At 38.6% G+C, this 22,817-nt stretch overlaps 1 protein-coding gene across 11 annotated transcripts in view; it reads left to right on the top strand.

The window, feature by feature from the left end:
* NRXN1 (neurexin 1) overlaps positions 1-22,817 on the top strand; it is a 1,072,395-nt gene that overhangs the window by 90,317 nt on the left and 959,261 nt on the right. For 9 of the 11 annotated variants that reach the window (XM_069954854.1, XM_069954852.1, XM_069954853.1 and 6 more), the window contains exons 3-5: positions 8,856-8,873; positions 20,929-20,958; positions 21,732-21,743. The exons of 1 other annotated variant lie outside the window; for it this stretch is intronic. In XM_069954854.1, the coding sequence (XP_069810955.1) occupies positions 8,856-8,873; positions 20,929-20,958; positions 21,732-21,743 (60 nt within the window). The remainder of the gene's footprint in view (positions 1-8,855; positions 8,874-20,928; positions 20,959-21,731; positions 21,744-22,817) is intronic. One more of the 11 variants, XM_069954851.1, reaches the window with a different exon arrangement.

Raw genomic sequence — 22,817 nt, 5'->3', positions numbered from 1 at the left:
ATGGCGGTGCGCCTCACTCTCTGGCTCATTGCTCAATCCTCACTGGGGGGGCGGGGGGGTTTCCACATGGAATTTCGGTGCTGATTCCTTAGTGTGAATGGGCCCTTAAACATGTCTTTGCAAAATGTCAAAAGTTTATTTCAATGACAGTAACACTTTAGAACCATAAACAATGGCAGAGGGCAGATTTTTGAATATTTTTTATTTTATATTTTAGCGGTGACATATTTTTCCTAGACATTTATGAAAACTTTTGGGGTAGCCGTGTAACCGGAGAAGATGTTTTACAAGCCATATAGTCCAGTTTGGCACACTCTTTTGCCAGAATTGGCACATTTCACTGGGCAAATCTCTTCCATTGTTCCAAATTTATTTCCACAGTTTCTGTTTGATTGCCGTCCTGTACCGAGGCTCATTCCACTATAAACATTCCACTATAAATTACCAGTTTTCTACGATTTCAGAGTGAGCTCCGAAAGCTAATATTGCATAAACCACTGATAAGTCAATTAGTTTGCTCATCAAAGTTAATGGCTTGGTAGATGGCATCATTTATAGAGCAGGTGATAAATTGTGTATGAATTTTTTTGGTAGGTGACATTTTTCACTTATGCAAAATGAACAGCTTAGGATATTCGATTGTTTAGGGTAATTTAACACATTTTACTATGAAAACAAGTGGAATGATTTCTAATAAACCAATTTATGTGCTCATCAACTTCTCAAATTCTTATATATGAAATTGGTGATACATTTGGAAGACAGTATGATAGGCAGCCCTGTTGCCTGGTAACCTCGGAGTCTTGAGTTAGTTTGGTTCTCCTTGTGCCCCCTCCGGTTTCCTGGGGGGGGGGGAGTATCCTCACCTACTTCAAAAGCTGAATATTATAAAATTAGACTGTGGCCCCTGGAGATAGTGAGCTCATTAATCAAACTGTTTAAGGCCATTTGCGACTTTATGGCAGCCATTTTTATGGTTGTTCCTATTCTGTTAGGTGGAGCACTGCATGGTGAAAATTTCTGTACAAAAACAGTATCTCTACGGGTAGGAACCCAACAATACTCATTCTACTAGGGTAGGCTGCCTATGACCACTCTTTAGGTTCTCATTTAGACTGTGGTCGTGGGCCCTTTGTATAGTGTTCAAGCTCGGCAAAGGCATATTGGGTCCCTTGAAATCAAACCTTGGATAAGCCTTCGGTGAAGTCACTGAGGTAGCCAACCAGTAAGTGAATGGCTGTATCCATGTTTTTTTTGCCAGGAATCTTGAGGGCTGCATCCACATTCTCCAGCCACTGGGAGACAAAGGCTGAAAGCTCAGGTTTGAACTAACGTTGACAAACTCGAACTTTCCTGAAGGTTCGCTAACACAAACGAGAACTAAAATTTCACTGACTTTTGAGTATTTCCTTTAGTGTCAGTTTTGAGAAATTAAGAGTAATTTTTTCAGCAAAAATTTTGATTCTACTTTCAGAAACGACTGTTGTGACTTAAGTCGGTAATAAACCAATTCATGTTCCCCTCTTAGTCATTGACGCAGGATTACAGAATTCAATGAGTAACTCATAAGCAAAGTTCTAACCCCCAGACATTGTGTGCCATCATTTGATACATCAGGCAAAAAAGATTTTCAGTTTCTTCAAAGATTACAATTCCATTTCGAGGACGTGACCGCTGGAAGTAGGGGACGGGGCACGGGCAATGGCGTCTTTGTCGAGCAGAAATGTGCAGAGTACACAAATTGTATTTAGATGTTCTCTAGCATAGCACATGAACATTTGCTTTGTAATGGGCAGATTGTGCCATGCTAAAGATGGATTCAAAATGATGTTATGTAGGATACCGGAATGAGCAGCTGAAAGATAATGAATCCAAACAGCATGGAGGGAAGGAAGTTGGGACTTTTAGCGAATTTTTATGCTAAATAGGCAAAATGTAGATTTCACAGACAAAAACGGATTACATTTGCAATTACATTTTACTGGAGTATTTGGAGACATACTGAAGGGTTTATGAAAAACAGTCAATTTTGTTTGACAAGTCGTTTATTTCGGTTATTAGGGACAGAATTTTATGGTTTAAGTTGTTTACGCCATATCAGAAAGAGTTCAGCTCTTCTTCACAAATTCTATGAACACCAATTCGCCTTTTTATTTTGTTTTTCACGTGGCATCATGGAAAGTCGTCATTGTTTGGTATCAAATGCATCTTCATTGAAACATATGGTAAATTAATAGAATGATCTGGATTTCCCTCCCCCCAAAGCACTACATGGCAACATTTGGCCTCCCCAAATCACTGCAAAATTGAAAGATTACTGTAGAACGACCTCGGTATTTTGCAGGCAACCTTGTAATCACCGCAAAAAAGTCTGATAAGGCTGAAATGTTTGCAATGATCGGTTTGCCTGTAATCTTGTTTCCCAGTAATCCTGTGGTTTACAGCAACAAGACCAAATGGTATTGTGAAGCTTAAGCCTTAGTCCAGATTCTATTATTTTTTCCAGTTACAGAGATTTTCTGGGACTTCTGATGATGATGATGGTTTAGCTTTAGAATAGGCCTTCAGTATCAGATTGGTGGGAGTCCATTTCCTGGCTCCCCAGCTATCACTCTGTCTATGGCACCAGTGAACTCCTTACTATGTACCAGGCACAGTGCCATATATTTGGTAGTGGCCATAAATGGTATTGCAGTTTATCCCATTGTCTTTATCGAAATTCTTGTGGATTTTTCAGCAGAACAGGATAGAAGAGAGTCAGTCTAAGGCTTCATGCACATGACTGTATTATGACTCTGGACATGTGGATATGTCCCCATTTTTTAAGCTGTTTTGGTTGACTTTACTTTGTGGTGGAGCAGTGTCTATGTTTTACACCTCAAAATGGGGATCTGATATTCCAAGGGCTGGGAACAAATGAGCATAGATATTTCATTACAATTACCTTGCATTAGGAAAGGTCACTTCTACTGCTTTACTATATACCGATTTGACACAGCCATGTTCTTTGTACCTTGTAATGCCATTTTCAGTGTTGTTATTGTCAGAAGAAGGTCATTAGATGGGTGTCAGATTGGCACATAATGTCAAATGAATGATTTATGCCGTATATTGTACAGCTACATCAGATGTGGAGCCAACCAATTAACTTCTAATTTATCTGTAGCTCCCTTTACTTAATAATTCTACTCAATGTTCTTTTTAATGTGACTTTTTTTTTAATATTCTAGTCTAATCCGTTCTTGGTCAGTGGTTTTTGTGATGCCATTGTGGTGCATACAAAAACTTATCTCCTAGCCACAGAAGATGGGATAAGTGTATGTTCAAAAAGGTTTTGCCCTCTAGGGGTATTTACACACTGAGAAAATGTGGCAGAATTCTTTGAGCGGAGAGCAGAGGCGCACAAACCCTTCCATAGAGAAACAGTGTCTTACTGAGGCGGGCAGGGTTCCGTAGCGAAGAGTCCAACCGTGGAATTCCGCCACATTTGCTCAGCGTGAACATACCCTTAGACCCACATTAATAACAAGAACAGGAATTCTCTGTCAACTGGTTGAATGGAGCTGTTCTGCACTTCACTGCTTTGTCATTACCCCGTCCATAAAGTAGAATGGACTGTTCAAACCATATCTAGCTGCTCCATACCACTTGGGGACACAGGACACCAAATCCTATATTTTATGGGGATCTGACATATGGGGCCTCGGGTCCAAGAGGAAATGATGACATTTCATAAATAAATGCCCTTGTTGTTCCCCATTGATGGCATATTCTTTAAAGAGGCCATTGATGTTTGATGGGTAAGTAGACCTTTCTTGGCACCTCTGCCTTAACTCTACACTGCTCCATATCCTTAATGCCTGATATGTGACCCTGACCCTGAAAACCATAAATAGGTTTTATGGTTTTTCCGCCATTAATGGTTATTCTTTAAAGAGGCCATCTATGTTAGATGGTTAATCTATTATTCTTGGCACCTCTGCCCTGATGTGGTTCTCATGTCACCATATTTTTCACCATGTGCATCTCCATACACTTGATGCCTGATGTCTAACCCTGTTGGGGAACTTTAAGGAATGAAGAAACACTGGTCTACACATTAGAAATTAGAAGTAGTCTCATCGATATCTATGGTTGCTTTGCTCATCTTAAAGAGGGGACAATGGCTGAACGTTCACTGTTAAAGTGAATGTACCATAAGGTACATCTCTTTTGGGTTTTTAACGGTGCCGGTCTAATTCTGAGCACTGTCCCTGCATGGAGCAGCGGCCCCCAGTGTGATGAAATGGAGCTGCATCAGAGGGGAGGGGAGATTGTTACACTTGGGGCCACCGGTCTGCCTCCAGTGCTCAGTGCTGGGTCGGTGCTCAGGAATAGACTGGCACTAAGTGCAGGAACTGGGTAGAGGCTCAAAAAAAGGACCGCACCACCGGGATCCCAGCACACTGCTGATCCGTTAATGGGAAAAAAATCTAAGTGATGTAGCTGATGTACCTAAAGAAAGGCATAAACAGAAATTAGACAACAATAAACTTCTTCAGCCATATATAAAAAAATAAACAAATAAATAAATTGTGCCACCTATAGTCTAGTCATGGCAAGGTGTTTGCGTCATATTAGTGACCCTTAGGATAAGGTTAAAAATTATGTTTTAGTATTGGGTGTCTGTGGCTAGGTTATTAAAGATTTTATTCTTTTTTTTACTAAAAATTATTTCTCCTTTACATCCCCTAAGGCAGACCATGTAAACATTATAGTCACGGCTCATTCTATATATTACCACCCCCTCCTCTCTCTACATTGTATACAACACAGCTCAATACCGTGGCGGCTAATAGTAGTAAATCTAATAAATCTGGTGCTGAACTAAGTGGTTATTTGACCGGGTCATGTAGCAGCCGTATGAGGGAGGGAACGTACAGGCTGTATCTTTTGCTCTCACGTTAGTTTTTTTGTTCATATTATGGATCTTATAGACAGGGTTTTTTTTATGGATGTCTGGAATCCAGAAGAAACAAAGGAGAAATGTATTGGTTATTCTCAATGGCGATAAACTTTACTGATAAATATAAGCAGAACCTTTCACATGTATATGTAAGCAAAAAAAAGCTGAAAGGGTGAATGCCTCTTAGCATAAAATGACTAGACTCCGGTTCTATGTACTTCAGCACTTATCGATTGGGATCAGTGGTAACTAGCTAATGAGGTTTTAAGTAACAGCGCTCAGCGGAGGGATGCAGGCAGTGTTAACATTCATGCTTTCACAGGAAAATAATTTACCAGCCAAAACGAGCAAGCAATATCTTATATTGATGCCTAAAGTCTCTTTTTCTAAATTACGATATCAAAGAGTAAGAGAGGGAAAAGCAGAGGCAGACGTATTGAGAGACTCTTCTCCAACCTTAATATATGAGGCAATTAAAAGTATTTAGGTCATGAAACCCGGAGCTGACTGAAGACTCCAGCCAGGGTTATACATACAATATTTCCTAATAAAACAAAGAGATTGCGTTTTATAACCAACTATCAGGCTTGTGTTTGCCAATTCCTATATTAAAAGTCCCTGAAAAGTATAAAAAATACGAAAAGAAAAATAAATAATGTTGAAGCAAAAAAAAAGACAGATTATAGTTGGAGTTTTCTAATTTAAGAAGTTTAGAATTTTGCAATAATAATAATAATAATAATAATAATAAAGACAACAAACAATATGGTGGAGCTAATGGAAAAGTCATCATGTGGGTGGGAGGTGTGAAGTCGCTCAGAGCCAGTCATCACCACCAGTTCCGACATAAAATTTTTCATATCTTGAGCAGTTATAGCCCTAAACTACATATCATTTCATACAAATAGATGACTATATGATGAAATTACTGTCATACTGTATATAGTACATTTTGGTATTTTATTTATACTTACAATTTGCAGACTGTAATTTAAATGATTTTTATGCATGTAATGGTAACTGACTTGTTTTTTTTTTATTATCATTGTTTTTAATATTATACAAGAGTACAAGAGAACACAGTGATTCAGCTTAAGGCTATGTTCCCATAACATCCTTTTATGTAAAAAAAAAAAACACATTATTTTATAATGGCGGCCATACATGATGGTCATGATCATTATTAACAGCCATTAGTATCAAACAGCGGCCAGTCAGTATCAAACAACAAATACACTTTGTGGGAACATGTAGGGAACATAGCCTAAAGGGGTATTCCAGTCTGGGAACAAAGGCTTCTTGGCCTCTTCAGTCTGCAGCTAGTGGAAGTGGTTTGGAACCCAGAAACAACTGAATCAACTGTTTGGGTAACTCCAATTAACTTTAATGGGAATTGCATTAACAGTGTAACTTATGGTCCTTTTACATGGAGCGATTATCATTCGAATTTCCGTGATAACGATCGCATTTGAGCGATGATCGGCTTGTGTAAACACAGCAAACGATCATGCGGTGAGCGAGAAATCGTTCATCTTGATCTTTCAACATGTTCTCAAATCATCGTTGGTCGTTTGCTGAAAATTCGCAGATTGCTTTGTGTAAGCAGTCTTTTACAGATTCACCCTATGTGTGAGATGGGCTTAAGCGATCTTAAAACCATCGTAATAATGATTTTTTCAAACATCTAAATGATTTTTTTCTCTTCCTTTTATAACGCTGTTCGTTATAAAAACAAAATTGTTGCCTCAAAATCATTAAACGATCGATTGAGCGAATTATCGCTCCATGTAAAAGGACCATTGGGAGTGGCACAAATTGCATAAAATAGCTATATCAGCCACTTCAGAACGACCTCTGGCAGACAGAAGCAGGCTGGACATGCCAAAGTTGTGGCGTCCCAGGGATGAGACCTGAATCTAGAGGACATTTATAGTATATCCTTGGGATCTGCCATAAATGTCCAAGATGGGAAAACCTCTGAAATCACGACCACAGGGGATGTCTTAAAATGTCTGAAATGAATATCCACTATTTTGCAAAAAAATTTTTTTAGGTCAATGGGGGAAAACATTTGTGCATTTGCACTGGTTAATTCATTATTCTATATCGAGTGGTCTGAGGGCTGTTATTCTCACACCAATCTTCAAATTCCTTGCACAGAGTTAAAGGGAATCTGACCTCTCCAACCCATGTGTGCAGATTTGGTGGCCCAGATTCTCATGCAGTGACAGAATCAGGCTACCTGTAGCCACCATGAGTGGTGTTTACTGTAAGCAGCTTTATTATCGGGTTTAATGTGTTAGCAGCATGCACTGTGTTCTTTAGCACACCCTAGTGGTAGCTGTGGGCATCCAGAATTTTATTATTAGTTTCTTTTATTTAATTGGGATTTAAAGCCTAGTATAAGCAATGTATCAGGATAAATATATAGAAAACCCAAGCATTAACAGTATTTAAAATGTAACTGTCAATTAAATTATTTTTGCAGAAATTAATAGTTCAATTGATTTTAAGAAACTCCAAAAAGGTTTTGTTAAGCAAAAGAGTTTCTTTCTACACTCAGAAAGCTGTTTTGAAGCCTCCCCCCTCACTTATCTGTGCCATTGTTATCTATGGAGAGGGGAGGGGTGGAGGGGGTGAGTGAGCAGGGAGAGGAGACAAACAGCTCATGTATAGCAGAGAGCACAACACATCATCCTGCAATCTTATCTCACCAAGCTCCCATACCAGCACTGATCAGTCGGACCTGTGAATCCAATGTTTTATGTGCCCAGACATACAGTCTTAAAACTGCACAGGCTGCTCTGTCCTCTTCCTGCCTACTCATCCCCCTTGGCCCCTCCCCCCTCCATAGGTTATAATGGACACAGCAGAACCCATCTTGTAGTAAATATGACTTTAATAATGGGTACATAGGAGGGGGGGGGGGCTGCAAAACAGCTTTTAAGTACAGAAGGAAACATTTTGCCTAATAAAACATATTACAAAGTTTCTTAAAATTGTGTTAAAATTAATGAATTACAGTTACCCTTTAAAACCTATGCAAACACAAAAGCAGCATCTATACTCCATGCAGATGGCACACTGGCTGAACTGAACTCTAATGCCTTAGGAAGACGTGCTACGGCCACCATGTATGCCCTACCTTTCCACAAACCATCATCTGTGCATAGAATACTGTATATACTGTTATATAGGTGGCCTTTTTTTACTATTGTTTTCATTATTGCCACAATTTTGCAATTCTTTATATAAATCCAACATCTGTATAAGGTTAATAAGAAATTTTCCTTGGAATTCTGTTTTTTACCATTCTGCTCATTTCAATCATGATTCATGCATATTATATAATGGCCCTATGATGAGGGGCTTCCCAATAATAAGAGGATTGCCGGAGCGCCATTATATCTATTTTTAGAGAAGCTAGTTGGTGAATTCCGAGTCCATTGATTTACAGTACGGCAAGCATAGTCATTTATTTATAAGGATGCAAGAGGATTTATGCTCATTGATCTATTTGCATTGCATTGCGACAAGACCAGAAGGTTTCTTTGGGTATATAAACCAAGAATGGAGACCCAACATGATCGGTTAATGTATTGATTATATAGTATTCTAATTCACACTTTAAGTGCTGGGGGACATTTTGAACAAAAAATTACAGATGGAATGGAAATGGTGACTCTACCTATTGCAGAAATGGTAAAATGATTCACTACATGTCACATACACTGAAAGGAACATCTATTCCCTGTTGCTTTTACTTCCCCTCTTTGAATGGTAGCAATTGAGCATTTGCATGTTGTGTTTGACGCCGTGCATGCCAAAGACATGCAATGGCAAGTGATAGTCTGCATGCCGCTTACTGAATGTCTCTCCTTTTCTCTCCTTCCCTGTCATGTGCTTTCAGAAGACAACCATGTAGAAGGTGGGTGCTTTCTACCTTATCTTCTCCTCCCTCCCCCTCCCTTGTTCCCTTATTACTTTATGTTTTTTTTTTTTTTTTTTTTACGTCTAAGCATAAAGTTAGTCCCGGTAAGTATTTTGATTTTATGAAGCAATTTAAAAAAAAATGCTATGATTTATCATTTCTATTAGACGAGATGTACCATATTGCTGTGTCAACGTTCCTACTGTATCTTCTCAGCAATATTGCAGAGCGGTGCACTTTTTATTTAACCAGTGTAATATTGAACATGTGAACATTTGATGTTGCAGCAAGCTATTAATGGAAGCTTTTACATCCGTCACATAAGTTAACATTATAGATGGCAACCATCTAGGAGAAAAAAATAAGCTGGAAAAAAGAAACTTGAGAAGGTTTCATTTGTAGCAATTGCTCTTATTTGTGACCAGATTCACACATGTAGGTTTCGATGCAAAGAAAGGAGAGGATCAAAAAGGAGGAAAAAGCAAAAAGAAACAAATAGGACTCAAAAACTGCATCTAAATCTAAATGTGTGAATACAGCCATAAATGGATTCCCAAGAACCTAAAATAACACAAGGTACCGTCCTCCCATCACACACTGCTTGCTATGTCTGCCTATGGTCTTTTCATGTTCCCTGTATCTCCATCACGTGACTCCACAGCCAATCACCACAGCTGGAATCTTAGTTGGTACTTTGATTGGTCACTGGTGCTCCTAGAGGTTGACTGAGTGGTCACATGATGAGACACGAGATGTCATCACAATGCATAATTAGGGCTATAATTAGCCCCATTTTCAGCCATAAAGCCATAAATGGATGAAAAATGGGCAAAAAAACCCCTAAACATACTGGATGTGAACACATTAAAGGGGTTATCCAGCACTGCAAAAACATGGCCACTTTTCCCCCTCTCTTGTCTCAAGTTCAGGTGTGGTTTGCAATTTTCCAATTTTCCAAATTTTCCATTTACTTCAATAGAACTGAGTTTGAAACCCAACCCAATCTGAAGACAAGAGAGAGGGAAAAGTGGCCATGTTTTTGTAGCGCTGGATAACCCCTTTAATGGCTGAAAATTGGGCTCAGAAAAAATGTGTGAACATAGCCTAAGATCATGTTCACCCAACGTTTGTTTTTGGCCGGATTTTTGGACAACTGCCATTTTGAGGCAGAAATACTGCTGTATTATCTTTTCAAAAAGACCATCGTCCAAAAATATGTCTGAAAATAAACGTTGGGTGCACATAGCCTTAAAGCCATTAAAGTACCTTTGGTTATTTTAAGCTAACTGGCGAAACTGGTGCCGCACTATTCTATGTCCCCTTCAGGGCTTTAGGGGGAAATGTGTGACAAAAGCTTTCAAAGAATTCCAAAGATCCCCTGGGACATGCATTAACCCCTTAGGTCCTGCACCAGACATAGAACAGTGTACCCCATCGATCTAGACTGTTTTGAAGTATATAAATTATGTACAAAATAAAACAATTTGCACATTGTTGTTCATTTCTTTTTACAGTTGCATAAGAATAACATGACATGTTTTTACATTTTTTTTGGCATTCAAGGTTTCAAGCACAATGAATATCTTGTTATGTGATTTTTAGTATTGTTTTTGTTTTTTAGTCATTTTCAGCCAAGCTGTTAAGCTTTGTTCATGAAAATTCTAAAATTAAGGAGAAATATAATGGAATATTGTATTGTATTCTGGCCTTAGAAATTGGAACCAAACTTAGACGTCTGTAGAATACTATGATTACTTAAAGAGGTTGTCTGGGGAAAAGATAATAAAACAACAACCAGCTATACTTGCCCTTCCCTCACACCTCCCCCTGTGTGATTTCTTATTTCTGACTGTATTCTCAAGCATAGACAGAAAAAACTTTTCCTGCGCAGGCCGTCATTCACAGATTAGTGACCAAATTGAGTGTGAACGATGGCCTGCGCAGAGTTTTTTTTCTGTCTATGTTTGGTATTCATTCCGGACCCTGAAGAGGTGTGTGCTACTGTTTATAAATGTGCACAATAAGGGTTGTTATGGCTATACACAACCCACCCAGGTGAGAAGCACCCTGAAAGTATCACTGTTCTTGAATTTATACATATCACCGATGAGGCGCTCTGCCTCTTTTTTATCTTCCTCTTTATGTGTTCCCATTCTGACGTCTTCTGTTGACATTCCGCTTTCTGCTTAACCCATAGCTGCACCAGGACATTACTGAATGTCCTCGTGCCGCTATGGGAGTTCAGAGGGGGGGTCGCGCGGCGACCCCCCTCTAAACTGCCGCGATCCTGGGTGCCGCATGTAGCCCGAGATCACGGCTATAAGCGGGCACGGTCCGATCGCTGTGCCCGCTAATTAAGTACTTAGAAGCAGCTGTCAAAGTTGACAGCTGCTTCTAAATACTTGCTAATCTCCATACCTGGTGGTCTATTGGGGGGATCGCCCCCCCGCGGCGCAATTGCGGAGGGGTGATCCCCGCATCCATCCCGGGCCGGGGTCTGCGCCGTAATGGCGCTGATCCCGGCTCGGCATTCTATTGCTTTCGGCTGCAGCAGCCAAAAGCAATAGAACACCGATCTCATGGATTCATGCAGTATAACTATACTGCATGGATCTCTATGAGAGATCAGAGTGAATATACTAGAAGTCCCCCAGGGGGAATAACCCTAACCCCAGGGGGGGACTAACCCTAACCCCAGGGGGGGAATAACCCTAACCCCAGGGGGGAATAACCCTAACCCCAGGGGGGAATAACCCTAATCCCAGGGGGGGAATAACCCTAACCTCAGGGGGGCTTCTAGTATACGTGTAAAGTAAAAGAAAAATGTATTTTTAATAACACAAAATCCCCTCCCCTAATAAAAGTCTGAATCACCCCCCTTTCCCCATTTTATAAATAAAAATAAATAAATAAATAAACAAACATGTTTGCTATCTCCGCGTGCATAATCGCCCGAACTATTAATTAATCACATTCCTGATCTCACACGGTAAACGGCGTAAGCGCAAAAAAATCCCAAAGTGCAAAATTGCGCATTTTTGGTCGCATCAAATCCAGAATAATTGTAATAAAAAGCGATCAAAAAGTCGTATATGCGCAATCAAGGTACCGATAGAAAGAACACATCATGGCACAAAAAATGAAACCTCACACAGCCCCATAGACCAAAGAATAAAAGCGCTATAAGCCTGGGAATGGAGCGATTTTAAGGAACACATATTTTTTTTTAAAAGGTTTTAAGTTATGTTAAGTTAAGTTAAGTTATGTTAAGGAACATATATAACAAGTCAGTTTTACCCTAGGGCAAACGGAGTAAAAACAAACCCCCCCCCCCAAATTAAAAAAAAAAAAAAAAAAAACATTTTTTTTTTTCAATTTCACCACACATATCATTTTTTTCTGGTTTCCCGGAACATTTTAGGCACAAATTACATCTGCCATAGCAAAGTACAATTAGTTGCGCAAAAAATAAGGGCTCATTTGGGTCTCTAGGTGGAAAAATGTAGGTGCTATGGCCTTATATACATGAGGAGGGAAAAACGAAAGCGCAAAAATGAAAACTGGCTGTGTCCCCTAAGGGTTAACCAATCACAGAGCTAAGTGGTGAGCGGGACATTGTTGGAAGCCGTCAGAATTAGAACATAGCTAGGAACAAAAGATCCCACAGTGGGAGCGAGGGGGTTAAGTATGGCTGGTTTGTTGTTTTGTATCATGAAGAGAAAGTAGACAACCTCTTTAATGTTGGTTTAAGAGACCTATAGTGGGCTTCAGGTGTTGAATCTATAATATGGACACTGTTATTGTTAATACATAAGTCAAGTTCAAGTGCCCTGGGGTCCTCCCCCGCATGGCAAGAGCCCAAGGTTAACCAGCCAATCTCTTTTTATTCATTAGGAAGGGTAGGAGTAACACTTGGCTCTTGCCATGCCCGGGAACACTACCTGGGCACTTGAGATATTTTCAAACAACTACTGAGAGGTCCTCTTTAAAGGGAACCAATCAGCCCAATCGGGCTTATATGGCTCCCAGGAGCTCTGTATAAAGCTCCTGCAGTAGCCGCAGCACGTACCGGCCATGGCTGCAGCAGGAGCTTTATACCGTAGAAAAAAGAGTTTTATTCTCCGGGCACGTGACAGACATGGGTGGGGAAGTAGTCATCTGGGCAGCTCCCCGTCCGTATCTAGTCACCGTGCTCTACCTGTCAGTGTGCTACGCAGGATGATTGACAGGAAGAGAGGCCAGTAACGGACCTCTCTGCCTGTCAAAAATCCCCTCCAAGCGTGCTGGCAGAGCTAGATACTAGATACGGGTGGGGAGCCACCCAGATGCCTACTTCCCCACCCATGTCTGTCACGCGCCCGGAGAATATTTTTTTTTTCTGTGGTATATAGCTCCTGCTGCAGCCATGGCCGGTACGGGCTGTGGCTACTGCAGGAGCTTTATACAGCTTTATCCAATTGGGCTAATTGGGCCCGTTTAAAGGGGTACTTCTATTTTATAAAGTCATGGTATATTATCAGGATATTGCTGTTGTAGTGCTTCATCGTCTTCACTGTTTTGCCCCTGCATAGTGGCTTTGGCCACCCAGCTGTCAAGAGTAATGAAGGGCAGCAGAAAAGATAAACTCAGAAAGGATGAAGCATTATACCAGGGCTGTATCCCCTTCATTCTCTTAATCAGTGGGGTCGTATAGGTCAGACTATTACTGATATTAGAGTTGGGCAAACTTCGAGCATGAGTGGGTGGCATTTGATTAGCGAAGGCTGTTAAAGTTGGATGCTGTCCTCGGAAGTCCTGAAAAACAAAAATACAGACATAGGCCTAGGCTGCATCCATGTTTTCCAGGGATCCCTAGGGTTGCATCCAACTTCAGCAGCCACCGCTGGACAATCGGGTTTGGACACTCCTGAATGTGCTCGAAGCTTGCTGAACTCTACTGCTTCTATTCTAGTAATATGCCATTACTACATGATATGAGACAACGCCTGTGAACTCTGTGTGAGTATAGAAGCTACCAACAAAGTCTCTTATTTAAATTGTGTTAAAACTGATTCCTATGAAATGAACAGAAACAACTAACAAAAATAATAGTTTCTCGCATTGGACAGAGACATATTCTAAATCAGTAACACGTGTTAAATAGGCAGTCTCAAAATTCAATGATGTTGTTTTATACTTTGCATTTTTATTTTTTTCTACATTTTTATTAATTTATTTTTTCCCATGCATTCTCATATACAGAGCAGTGAACATTTTTGGCTCATGCTGCTGGCCATTGTTCTGCTCTTTAGTTAGACCCAAGTATTTTGCTGTCTGCAACCACTGTAGATTTATTACATTTTGCTGCCAATTTTTTGACATTTCATTTTTCTCCAAGCGGTGATATTATTGCAGACCTTTTCTGGGATTGTTTGAATTTACTTTATTTATTTAATTGCTTAGTCACTTTTTATGCTTTCTCCTTTTACCTAATAAAACTTTCTGAGAATATGGACATTTTTACTCATTTTCTTATTTTAAATTTTGATTGTCTTACATACATGAAGCCATGCACAGCTCATCATTGATCACTTTTTTATGTTTATTTGCAAGCTAATTTTTGGACTCTGATAGTCTATGTCCCCACATTTTTTTTTACGTGAAAATTCCCTGTCTTTATCAAAAGTCGGACATTTTTCCACATAGAAAAAGATTTTGGGAACATAGCCTTAGAGCAGCACTTGGTGATGTAAATGGCTATGTTTCCACTAGGTAAAAATAAGGGCAAATAATGGTCAGTAATAATGTTCATGATCATTAATAACGGCTGTTCTTTTGCAGCAACTGCCCCTATTTTGCATAGTGGGAACATAGCCAATGTTCTATTTTTCAAATACTTCTTCTCTCCAGTATATCCATCTTTTTCTTTTTTGGGCTATGTTCCCACATAGCATTTCCATCAGTCTTTTGGTCAGACTTTTTTTTAACCACAACCAGAAGGGGATTGAAAACAAAGAAGCTGTGCTAATCTTTCCGTTATAATTTTTGCCAATCTTTCCAATATAATTTTGCCTTGTGGTCAGAAAAAAGACTGACCAAAAGACTAACGGAAATTCTATGTGTGAAAATAGCCTTCCTCTATTATCATTACATTGGAGTAAACACAGCCTTAAAAAAACACACAGTAAAAAGCTATATTCACACACAATCTGTTTTTTGCCAGTTTGGTAGCCATGTTTTTGGATAACTGTCATTTGGGAACCAAATAACAGCCATTATCTTATATTTACGGCCATGATTGCACAAATCATGATAAAACGGTCCTTACTCGGCCTTTGAATTAACATAGCCTTTTATTGTGTTTTTGTTACAATTTGTTTTGCCCCTTTTTTTTTATCTGAAAAAACAGATACATGTTCAAAACAATGCTAATAATAATAATGCTAAAAATGCTAATAATAATAATAATAATAATAGTAATTAAACGAATCAATAAATACATTAATGCTCCTCAATCTTTTTGGAGATGTTTGGGTGGCGTCACACACATCATTTTGTGAAAGTTTTTAATACAGATTTTTAAGCCTAAGGCCCCGTTCCCACTGAGCAAAACTAGCAGAATTTCAGCGCAGACAGGGCGGGAGCGCGTGCCTCCCATAGACTCCCATTATGAGCAAGAGGCTAACGGCATTCCGCGGCGGACAATTCTGCCGCGGAATTCCGTTAGTTTTGCTCAGTGGGAACGGGGCCTAAGTCAGAAGTGGATCAACAAATGGAGAAGTAGTTACTTTATATTTCTAATTTCCTTAGAATCCAATTTTAAAAATTAAAAAATCTGCCCCAAAATGCACACAGTGTATCAACTACAACCGTTGTTTACTGCTGCCATACTAAATAATACAGCAATTCTGCTGGACGTAGTATGAATGAAAGCCAATGGTTAATTGATTTTCATTCACACCCATAGGGCCAGCAGACTTGTATGGGTGAAAAATAATGTTCCTGTGGCTGATAATGCATTATCGGCTGGAAGAACTTGTAACACAGCGGCCGTTGTTTTACACTCAACTGCCGTGTCAATCAATGGCCGTTGTATTACAATGTGTGAACATAGGCCAACTGTGCAAATCTTTTCATTATAACTTTTCTCCCCCAGTTCCACTACTGTTTTTGGCTAAAAATACTGACAAAAATACTGTGTGTGAACATAAAAGGAGAGGGGGAAATGCTGTTTATAATAATTTAAAAAAGTTTAAAAATTCTGTCTGAATATACACATAATTCTGTGTTTTGGACCCCAATATTATGGTTGTGTTCACACATATAGTAGTTAATCGTCAGTCTTTTGGTCAGTATTTTTTCAACCAAAACGAGGAGTGGGTTGAAAACACAAGAAACTGTTCACATCTTTCCATTATAATTTTGTCCCGTCAGTTACACCCCTTGTTTTGGTTTAAAAAAGACTGACGGAAATGCTATATGTGAACATAGCCTTTGTGTGATTATAGTCTTTTTATGCGCAATGTTTGCACTGATGGCCACTTTTCTATTAAATTTTTCATGTAATTTAGATTTTAGGAAACTGCAGCTTTTGGCTATGTTCACACAGCGTCAAAAATAGGATAAAGGCGGACGATTTTGATATTTAAAAAAAATGTTTGCGATTGCCGCGATTTAACTGACTGCAATGGCAATACATTGAAGTCAACGGAAAGACTGACGTCCAATGTATTAAATATTTTGTGTTTTTACCGCGGATGTCAAAATAAGCGAACATGATTATTATTTTTGGACGTCTTTTGCAAACAGCGGACGTTTTTTACTAGTTGGTCGCACACAGTTTTTCTTTTGTCACCGTTCGTTCTTCGTTTTTACTATTAAATTCATTGGACTTTTCAATTAAGCCCCTTCCAACGACCAATTAGTAACCAAACTAGAATAATGTACAAACACCATTCTTTGCATTAAGGGTAGGCCAGGCTGCTAAAGTTATTTTAGACGGACGTAATTTTAACCGGAGCTGAAAAAACGTGTGAACATAGCCTCTTATACCTATTTTAAGGCTATGTTTCTACAATGTAACTGCCATTATTTTCCCTTATTTTTACATTGTGGGAACATAGCCCTATGCTGTTTATGCTCTTTGTTGTACAATGTGTGATCCCAGCCGAGGGCTATGTTGACACATAGGGGGAGATTTTATCAAACTTGTGTAAAGTAGTATTTTCTTAGTTGCCCCTAGCAACCAATCAGTTTCCATCTTTCATTCCTCAAAGAATCTTCGCGGAATGAAAGGTGGAATCTGATTGGTTGCTAGGGGCAACTAAGACAATTGTACTTTACACCAGTTTGATAAATCTCCCTCATAGTATTTTGGTCAATATTTATATCAGTATTTTGGTCAGTATTTGTAGCCAAAATCAGAAGTGAAAATGACAGAGACAAAAATATAATGGAAAGATATGCCCAGTTTGGCTATGTTCACACAACGCTAAAAATAAAGAAAAGGCGGACAATTTTGATATTGGAAAAAGCGTCAGTTTTTGCCGTGATTCAACTGACTGCAATGGCAATGCATCAAAGTCAATGAGAAGACGGACGTCCAATTCACACAGTGTACTGTATAACGGACGTTTTTGCCGCGGACTTAAAATAATGAACATGATGATTATTTTCAGACGTCTTTTGCAAACAACGGACGTTTTTTTATTAGAAGTTCACATACAGTTCTCCTTTTGTCACCGTTTTTTCCCTGTTTTTACTATTAAATTCAATTTACTTTCGATTAAGCGGCATTCAACGGCCAATTAGTAATCAAACTAGAATAATGTACAAACACCAGTCATTGCCCTTACAGGAGGCCAGACAGCTAAATAATGTCCGTTATTTTAGGCTCAAAATAACGGACGTCATTTAAAACTGAGCTCAAAAGATGTATGAATATAGCCTTTCTGTGTTTTCTACCCATTCCTGTATTAAGTTGAACATCTTTTTTTACCTGTTTTATGGGAATCTTTTTGAATAGTCGTCATTTGAGGTATGAACTTGGCCGTATTGTGCAAATTATGGGCATAATTTACATAATACGGCTTACCTCTGAAATTAAGATTTTTGAAAATATATTTTTTCTAAAATCCTTTGGACCAAAAAAACTCTTCTCCCTGATGTATAAAACTTAAAATAACAGTAGAGAGTTCATCAATCTATTAAATAATACCAGTAAATAAATATATAATTAAACAACAACAAAAAAAAAAAAAAATAGCAAACACATAGGACATATAGGGGGTGATTTATCAAAGGTTGCAAACTGCCCACAGCAACCAATCACACGTCAGCTTTTATTTTACCAGAGCTGAAAGCTGAGCTGTAATTGGTTACTCTGGGCAGTTTGCACCAGTCAAAATTTTACACCCTTCGATAAATCTGGGCCATAGGGTATAAATAATTTTGCTTACTTAAAAAAACAAAAAAAACAAAACAAAAAAAAAAATATATATATATATATATATATATATATATATATTTATTTATTTTTTTTTTTTAAAGTTCAGTCTATACAATGGCAGATAAATAGATTGATTGATATAACCCAAATAATAATAATAATAATAATAATAATAATAATAATAATAATAATAATACCACAGCACTTTACATATGTATGTACTTTACAATGATGTATCACTTAACGTATACTCTACTATTCGTGTTTTTATACAAGACACATAGCTTAGAGCACAACTCCTCCCCATCATGTGCTAAATACTTATAGGAAGATGCTCCACCCAGTGACCAGTGATTGACAGCCTCTTTCCGATACTGTGTACAGGCAGAAGGCAGTAGCAAGTGAGTGAGGGGAGAAGCTCTACACTCATGTCCAACTTCACCTTCAAAATTACACATCTAAAATAATAGTAATTTAAAACCACTTAACTTAATATAAAGAAGAATAATTTGATAATATAATTCTTAGATAATATAAAGGAATAAAATTTAATAATTTATATTTGATAATTTATTCATATATATGAAAATGTGATAAATTATTAATTTAAAAATGTATATCTTTGGTAATATAAAGTATTAAAATATAAAAATGATGTACAATGAACATGCTCCACATTTATCACCTGCTTTTACAAAACTCACTGTTTTATTTTCAGTCAAAATTACAGCCACATTTTATAATTTTACAGTATGAACACAGTGTGCCACTATACCAGCTTTGGCGTGCATATAAGACCAAAACTAATTTCATATTAAAAGGGGATTTCCAGGAACAATGCATTGATGGCCTATTCATAGTATGGGTCATCAACAACTGACCAACTGTTACTGATTTGATGAGCGAGGGTGACAAGTTTCAGCATCCCACCGACCAGCTGTTGAAGTCCTATCGTGCTCATAGCTTGTCATTGGTTTCTCTCTGGGAAACTTGTTTCAAGGGCTCAGTCTGTTGCAAAACATTAATTAAAAAAACTATACTTACTGTACCTGCATTTCCTCCTTGCCACTGTTACCCGAAGCCAGTCCTGTTGCACTTTCCATTTTGGGGTCTTTAAATGGGTTATCCAGCGTTATAAAAACATGGTCACTTTCTACCAGAGACAGCGCGGCCCTTGTCTCCAGTTTAGGTGCAGGTTTTGCAACTCAACCCCTGAACTGGAGACAAGAGTTGTGTTGTCTCTGGAAGAAAATGGGCATGTTTTTCTAACACTGGATAACCCCTTTAAGGCACTGCCCCTTGAGCCACTGGCTGATATGGGTCATCACTGCTACTACTGATTGGCTGATCATGCAGTACACATGCCAACCCAAAACAGAGGAAGCACTGTGCAACAGGACTGGGAGAATGGCAGCAGCAGGGAGCATGAGAGTTAAGTATAGGGCAGAAATGGGGAATATTTGGCACTCCAATTTTTACAAAACTATAATTCTTAATACTGTATACTCAAGCAGCCAAAGTCCTATCTTTGACTGCCCAGGCATGATGGGAATAGTAGTTTTGCAACAGCTGGAGAGCTGAAGGTTCCCAATCCGTGGTTTCAAGTTTTCTTATGTTTTGCACCAAGCTGAGCAGTTTTAGAAAGAAGAAAAAAGATCGGAATACTCCTTTAAGTTCTCATTTGGGTTGACTGTACAGCACATAACAGCTTTTATTTCCCAGCTTGCCAAAAAACATATAAACTTGTAATTTTTGTATTCTTCCACATATGACGGTGATGCCAAAAATCCTGTATTAAAGGCGACTCATCTGTCTTTCACCTTGCTCACAGTTTTCTTCTAATCTGGCTAACCTTCTTCCTCTCTAGCCCAATCTATGAAGCCTGCACAGAATCTTGTCCGATCACCGATGTGACATACAATGTGTCTTTAATACCTTTCAACAATTTGCCTTTTCTAAGCGACATTCATCTCTGAAGAAGTCAATAAAAAGAATACTTGATTTTTGTATCATTGACCTCACACATATTACTTTCCATCGACGCGGTCCCTCCGCTCACCTGTAGACTCACATATAGATTCCTCCCATATTACCATTTCAATGTGAAATAATTATTATTTCATTTTATTTATTTTTTATTTAATGATCCGAAACACTCATTTTGAATGAGGGGAAAAAGACCAGACCCAGCCCATTTGTCAGATTCTTCTTTGATGAGCCTGATATCTGCTGAACTTTCTTTAAAAAATGAAGAGATCATAAATAGTGAATACAGTATAAAAACCATCAAAAGGATAGAAAAAAAGACACGACATATGGGATGATTCTCATTGTTAGACTCCAAATGCGTTTTTGCTTCTTTTTTTTATTTCTTTTTTAATTTTTCTTTTTATATTAATAAATGAAACACAGGGTGAAGTAGAGTTTGTAGCGTGCAATTGAATCATTCTTTATCCCTGAGTCTGTCCATCGGGGTCGAAACCAGTATGCATTTTTTTTCCCCTTTTAAAATGCAGATACTGTGCAGGAAGACCACTTGTTTGTCACAAACCATTTTTGTAGCTGTGGCAACATCTTCCCATTCTCCCTTGTGCTTTGCTGACTATGCTCTTGTTTCCCTTTAAGGTCTGGCACACCTGATGATGGGCGACCAAGGTATGGGCTCTGTTCCTTTTCCACTCTGCTTTTCATTGTTTCCTACTGTTCTGTAGCTGCTTCAGTCCTTCACTGCAATGATGGGCCACTTGCTTTTAAGCTGTGTATGACTGCAAATCTTGACACATTATTTTAGCCACATCCTTATTTCTTTTATGTTCACTCCTGATATCCTTTTCCTTTTCTGCAATATAATAACTGAACCAAATTGGAAGAGATCAAGCAGCTGATTGGAAAAAAAAAGTGTGTTACTGAGATTGGGATAAACTGCTGAAGGGACTGGATGAAAATTGTCAACAAGACAAAAAACAACCAAAAAACAACAACAAAGTGTTTCGCTATTTAGATTGAGAAAACTCTCAGTTTATCATATTGTACCCAGCAAAGGCTCCATTAATTTTCATTGATGCATGGCTGATTGGTTCACTCTGAAAGCACATCGTAGCTGTCTCTGGAATGCAAACATCTTGCCGATTAGTCATGAAGTAACCAGTGTGCCATCTGCTTGCGTCATTCAGAATTTTATTTTTTTAACTAAAAAAAAAAGAGCATGAACATTTTGAGCATGTCCAAGGTTGGTGGGACGCGCACCAGTCTTTGGGCCATGCCTTGTCATCATTGTCATCATCCTTTTCCACCTTCTCATCGGTATCAGTTTTTTCTTAACAAATGATTGCATTTACATATACTCATAGATGTTTTTTTTTTTTTTTCCTCTGTCTTCGTTGTCTGGAAATGCTTTCTCCATGGAACCATTCCATCCAAATCTCTAGGTAAAAGTAAAGGTACTGCTTTTTTAATTTCTCATTATAGATGTGTATGGTGTTTGTCAATGTGCCTCAGTGTAAAGTATGTATATCAGATAGTTGAATTATACGTTTTGTGTCAATGGGAAAAAAAATGTTGGGAATTATGTCCAGATATTGAAAAGATACAGTATTTATAATAACGTACCCCTTCAATCTCTGGAAATAATCAAAAAAGTCTTCACATCTTTGAATTGCTAGGGAATAGCAGCTTCAAGTCTCCATTGGATTTATTCTTTACAGATATTTCCATGAAGTGCTGCCCCACTCTTCCTAGGGAGACCTTTATTTTTTTTAGTTTAGCGTCTAATGGACAGCCACTTGCTTTCCAATAAAATAAATAATTGAAACATAACAACAATGGAGAACCATGGACGAGTTACCGTTGTCTGAACTATACTTGTAACATTCCAGTTTTATGGAAAGGTAATGTGAAACGGAGTACATTTGAGGCCTTATAAAATAAGTATTTTAAACGTAACAAATGAATTTCAGAATTTTTCTCTGAGGTAGTGCAAGTGCAGTATTTTTTAGCAAGTATGTGGAGATGAACCCAGTTTTCAGCTTTGCCAGTTTCCATTGTGATTTATAAATTTGTGTGTCATTATGACTAGACATAAGCAAACTTTATCTGAGTCTGAACCTGAACGCTCTGCATTTAATTGACGGTGGCTGACGAAGCAGGATGCATCCCTAGGGAGTAGAGATGAGCAAACCTAGAGCATGCTCGAGTCCATCTGAACCCGAACTTTCGGCATTTGATTAGCTGTGGCCGATGAAGTTGGATAAAGCCCTAAGGCTATGTGGAAAACATGGATATAGTCATTGGCTGTATCCATGTTTTCCAGACAACCTTAGAGCTTTATCCAAGTTCAGCAGCCACCACTAATCAAATGCCAACAGTTCGGGTTCAGATGGACTCGAACCTGAACCCAGTTCGCTCATCTCTACTAGGGAGTCCTGGAAACAGGCCTATGACTGTATTCATGTTTTTCAGACAGTCTTTCCAGTCTTAGGGCTGCATTCAACTTCTTCAGCCACCGGTAGTCAAAT

Source organism: Dendropsophus ebraccatus, chromosome 15 (genome assembly GCF_027789765.1).
Source record: "Dendropsophus ebraccatus isolate aDenEbr1 chromosome 15, aDenEbr1.pat, whole genome shotgun sequence".
NCBI classification, from domain to species: domain Eukaryota; kingdom Metazoa; phylum Chordata; class Amphibia; order Anura; family Hylidae; genus Dendropsophus; species Dendropsophus ebraccatus.
The sequence above is the reverse complement of the archived record's forward strand: the minus strand, read 5'-3'. Positions and strand labels throughout refer to the sequence as shown.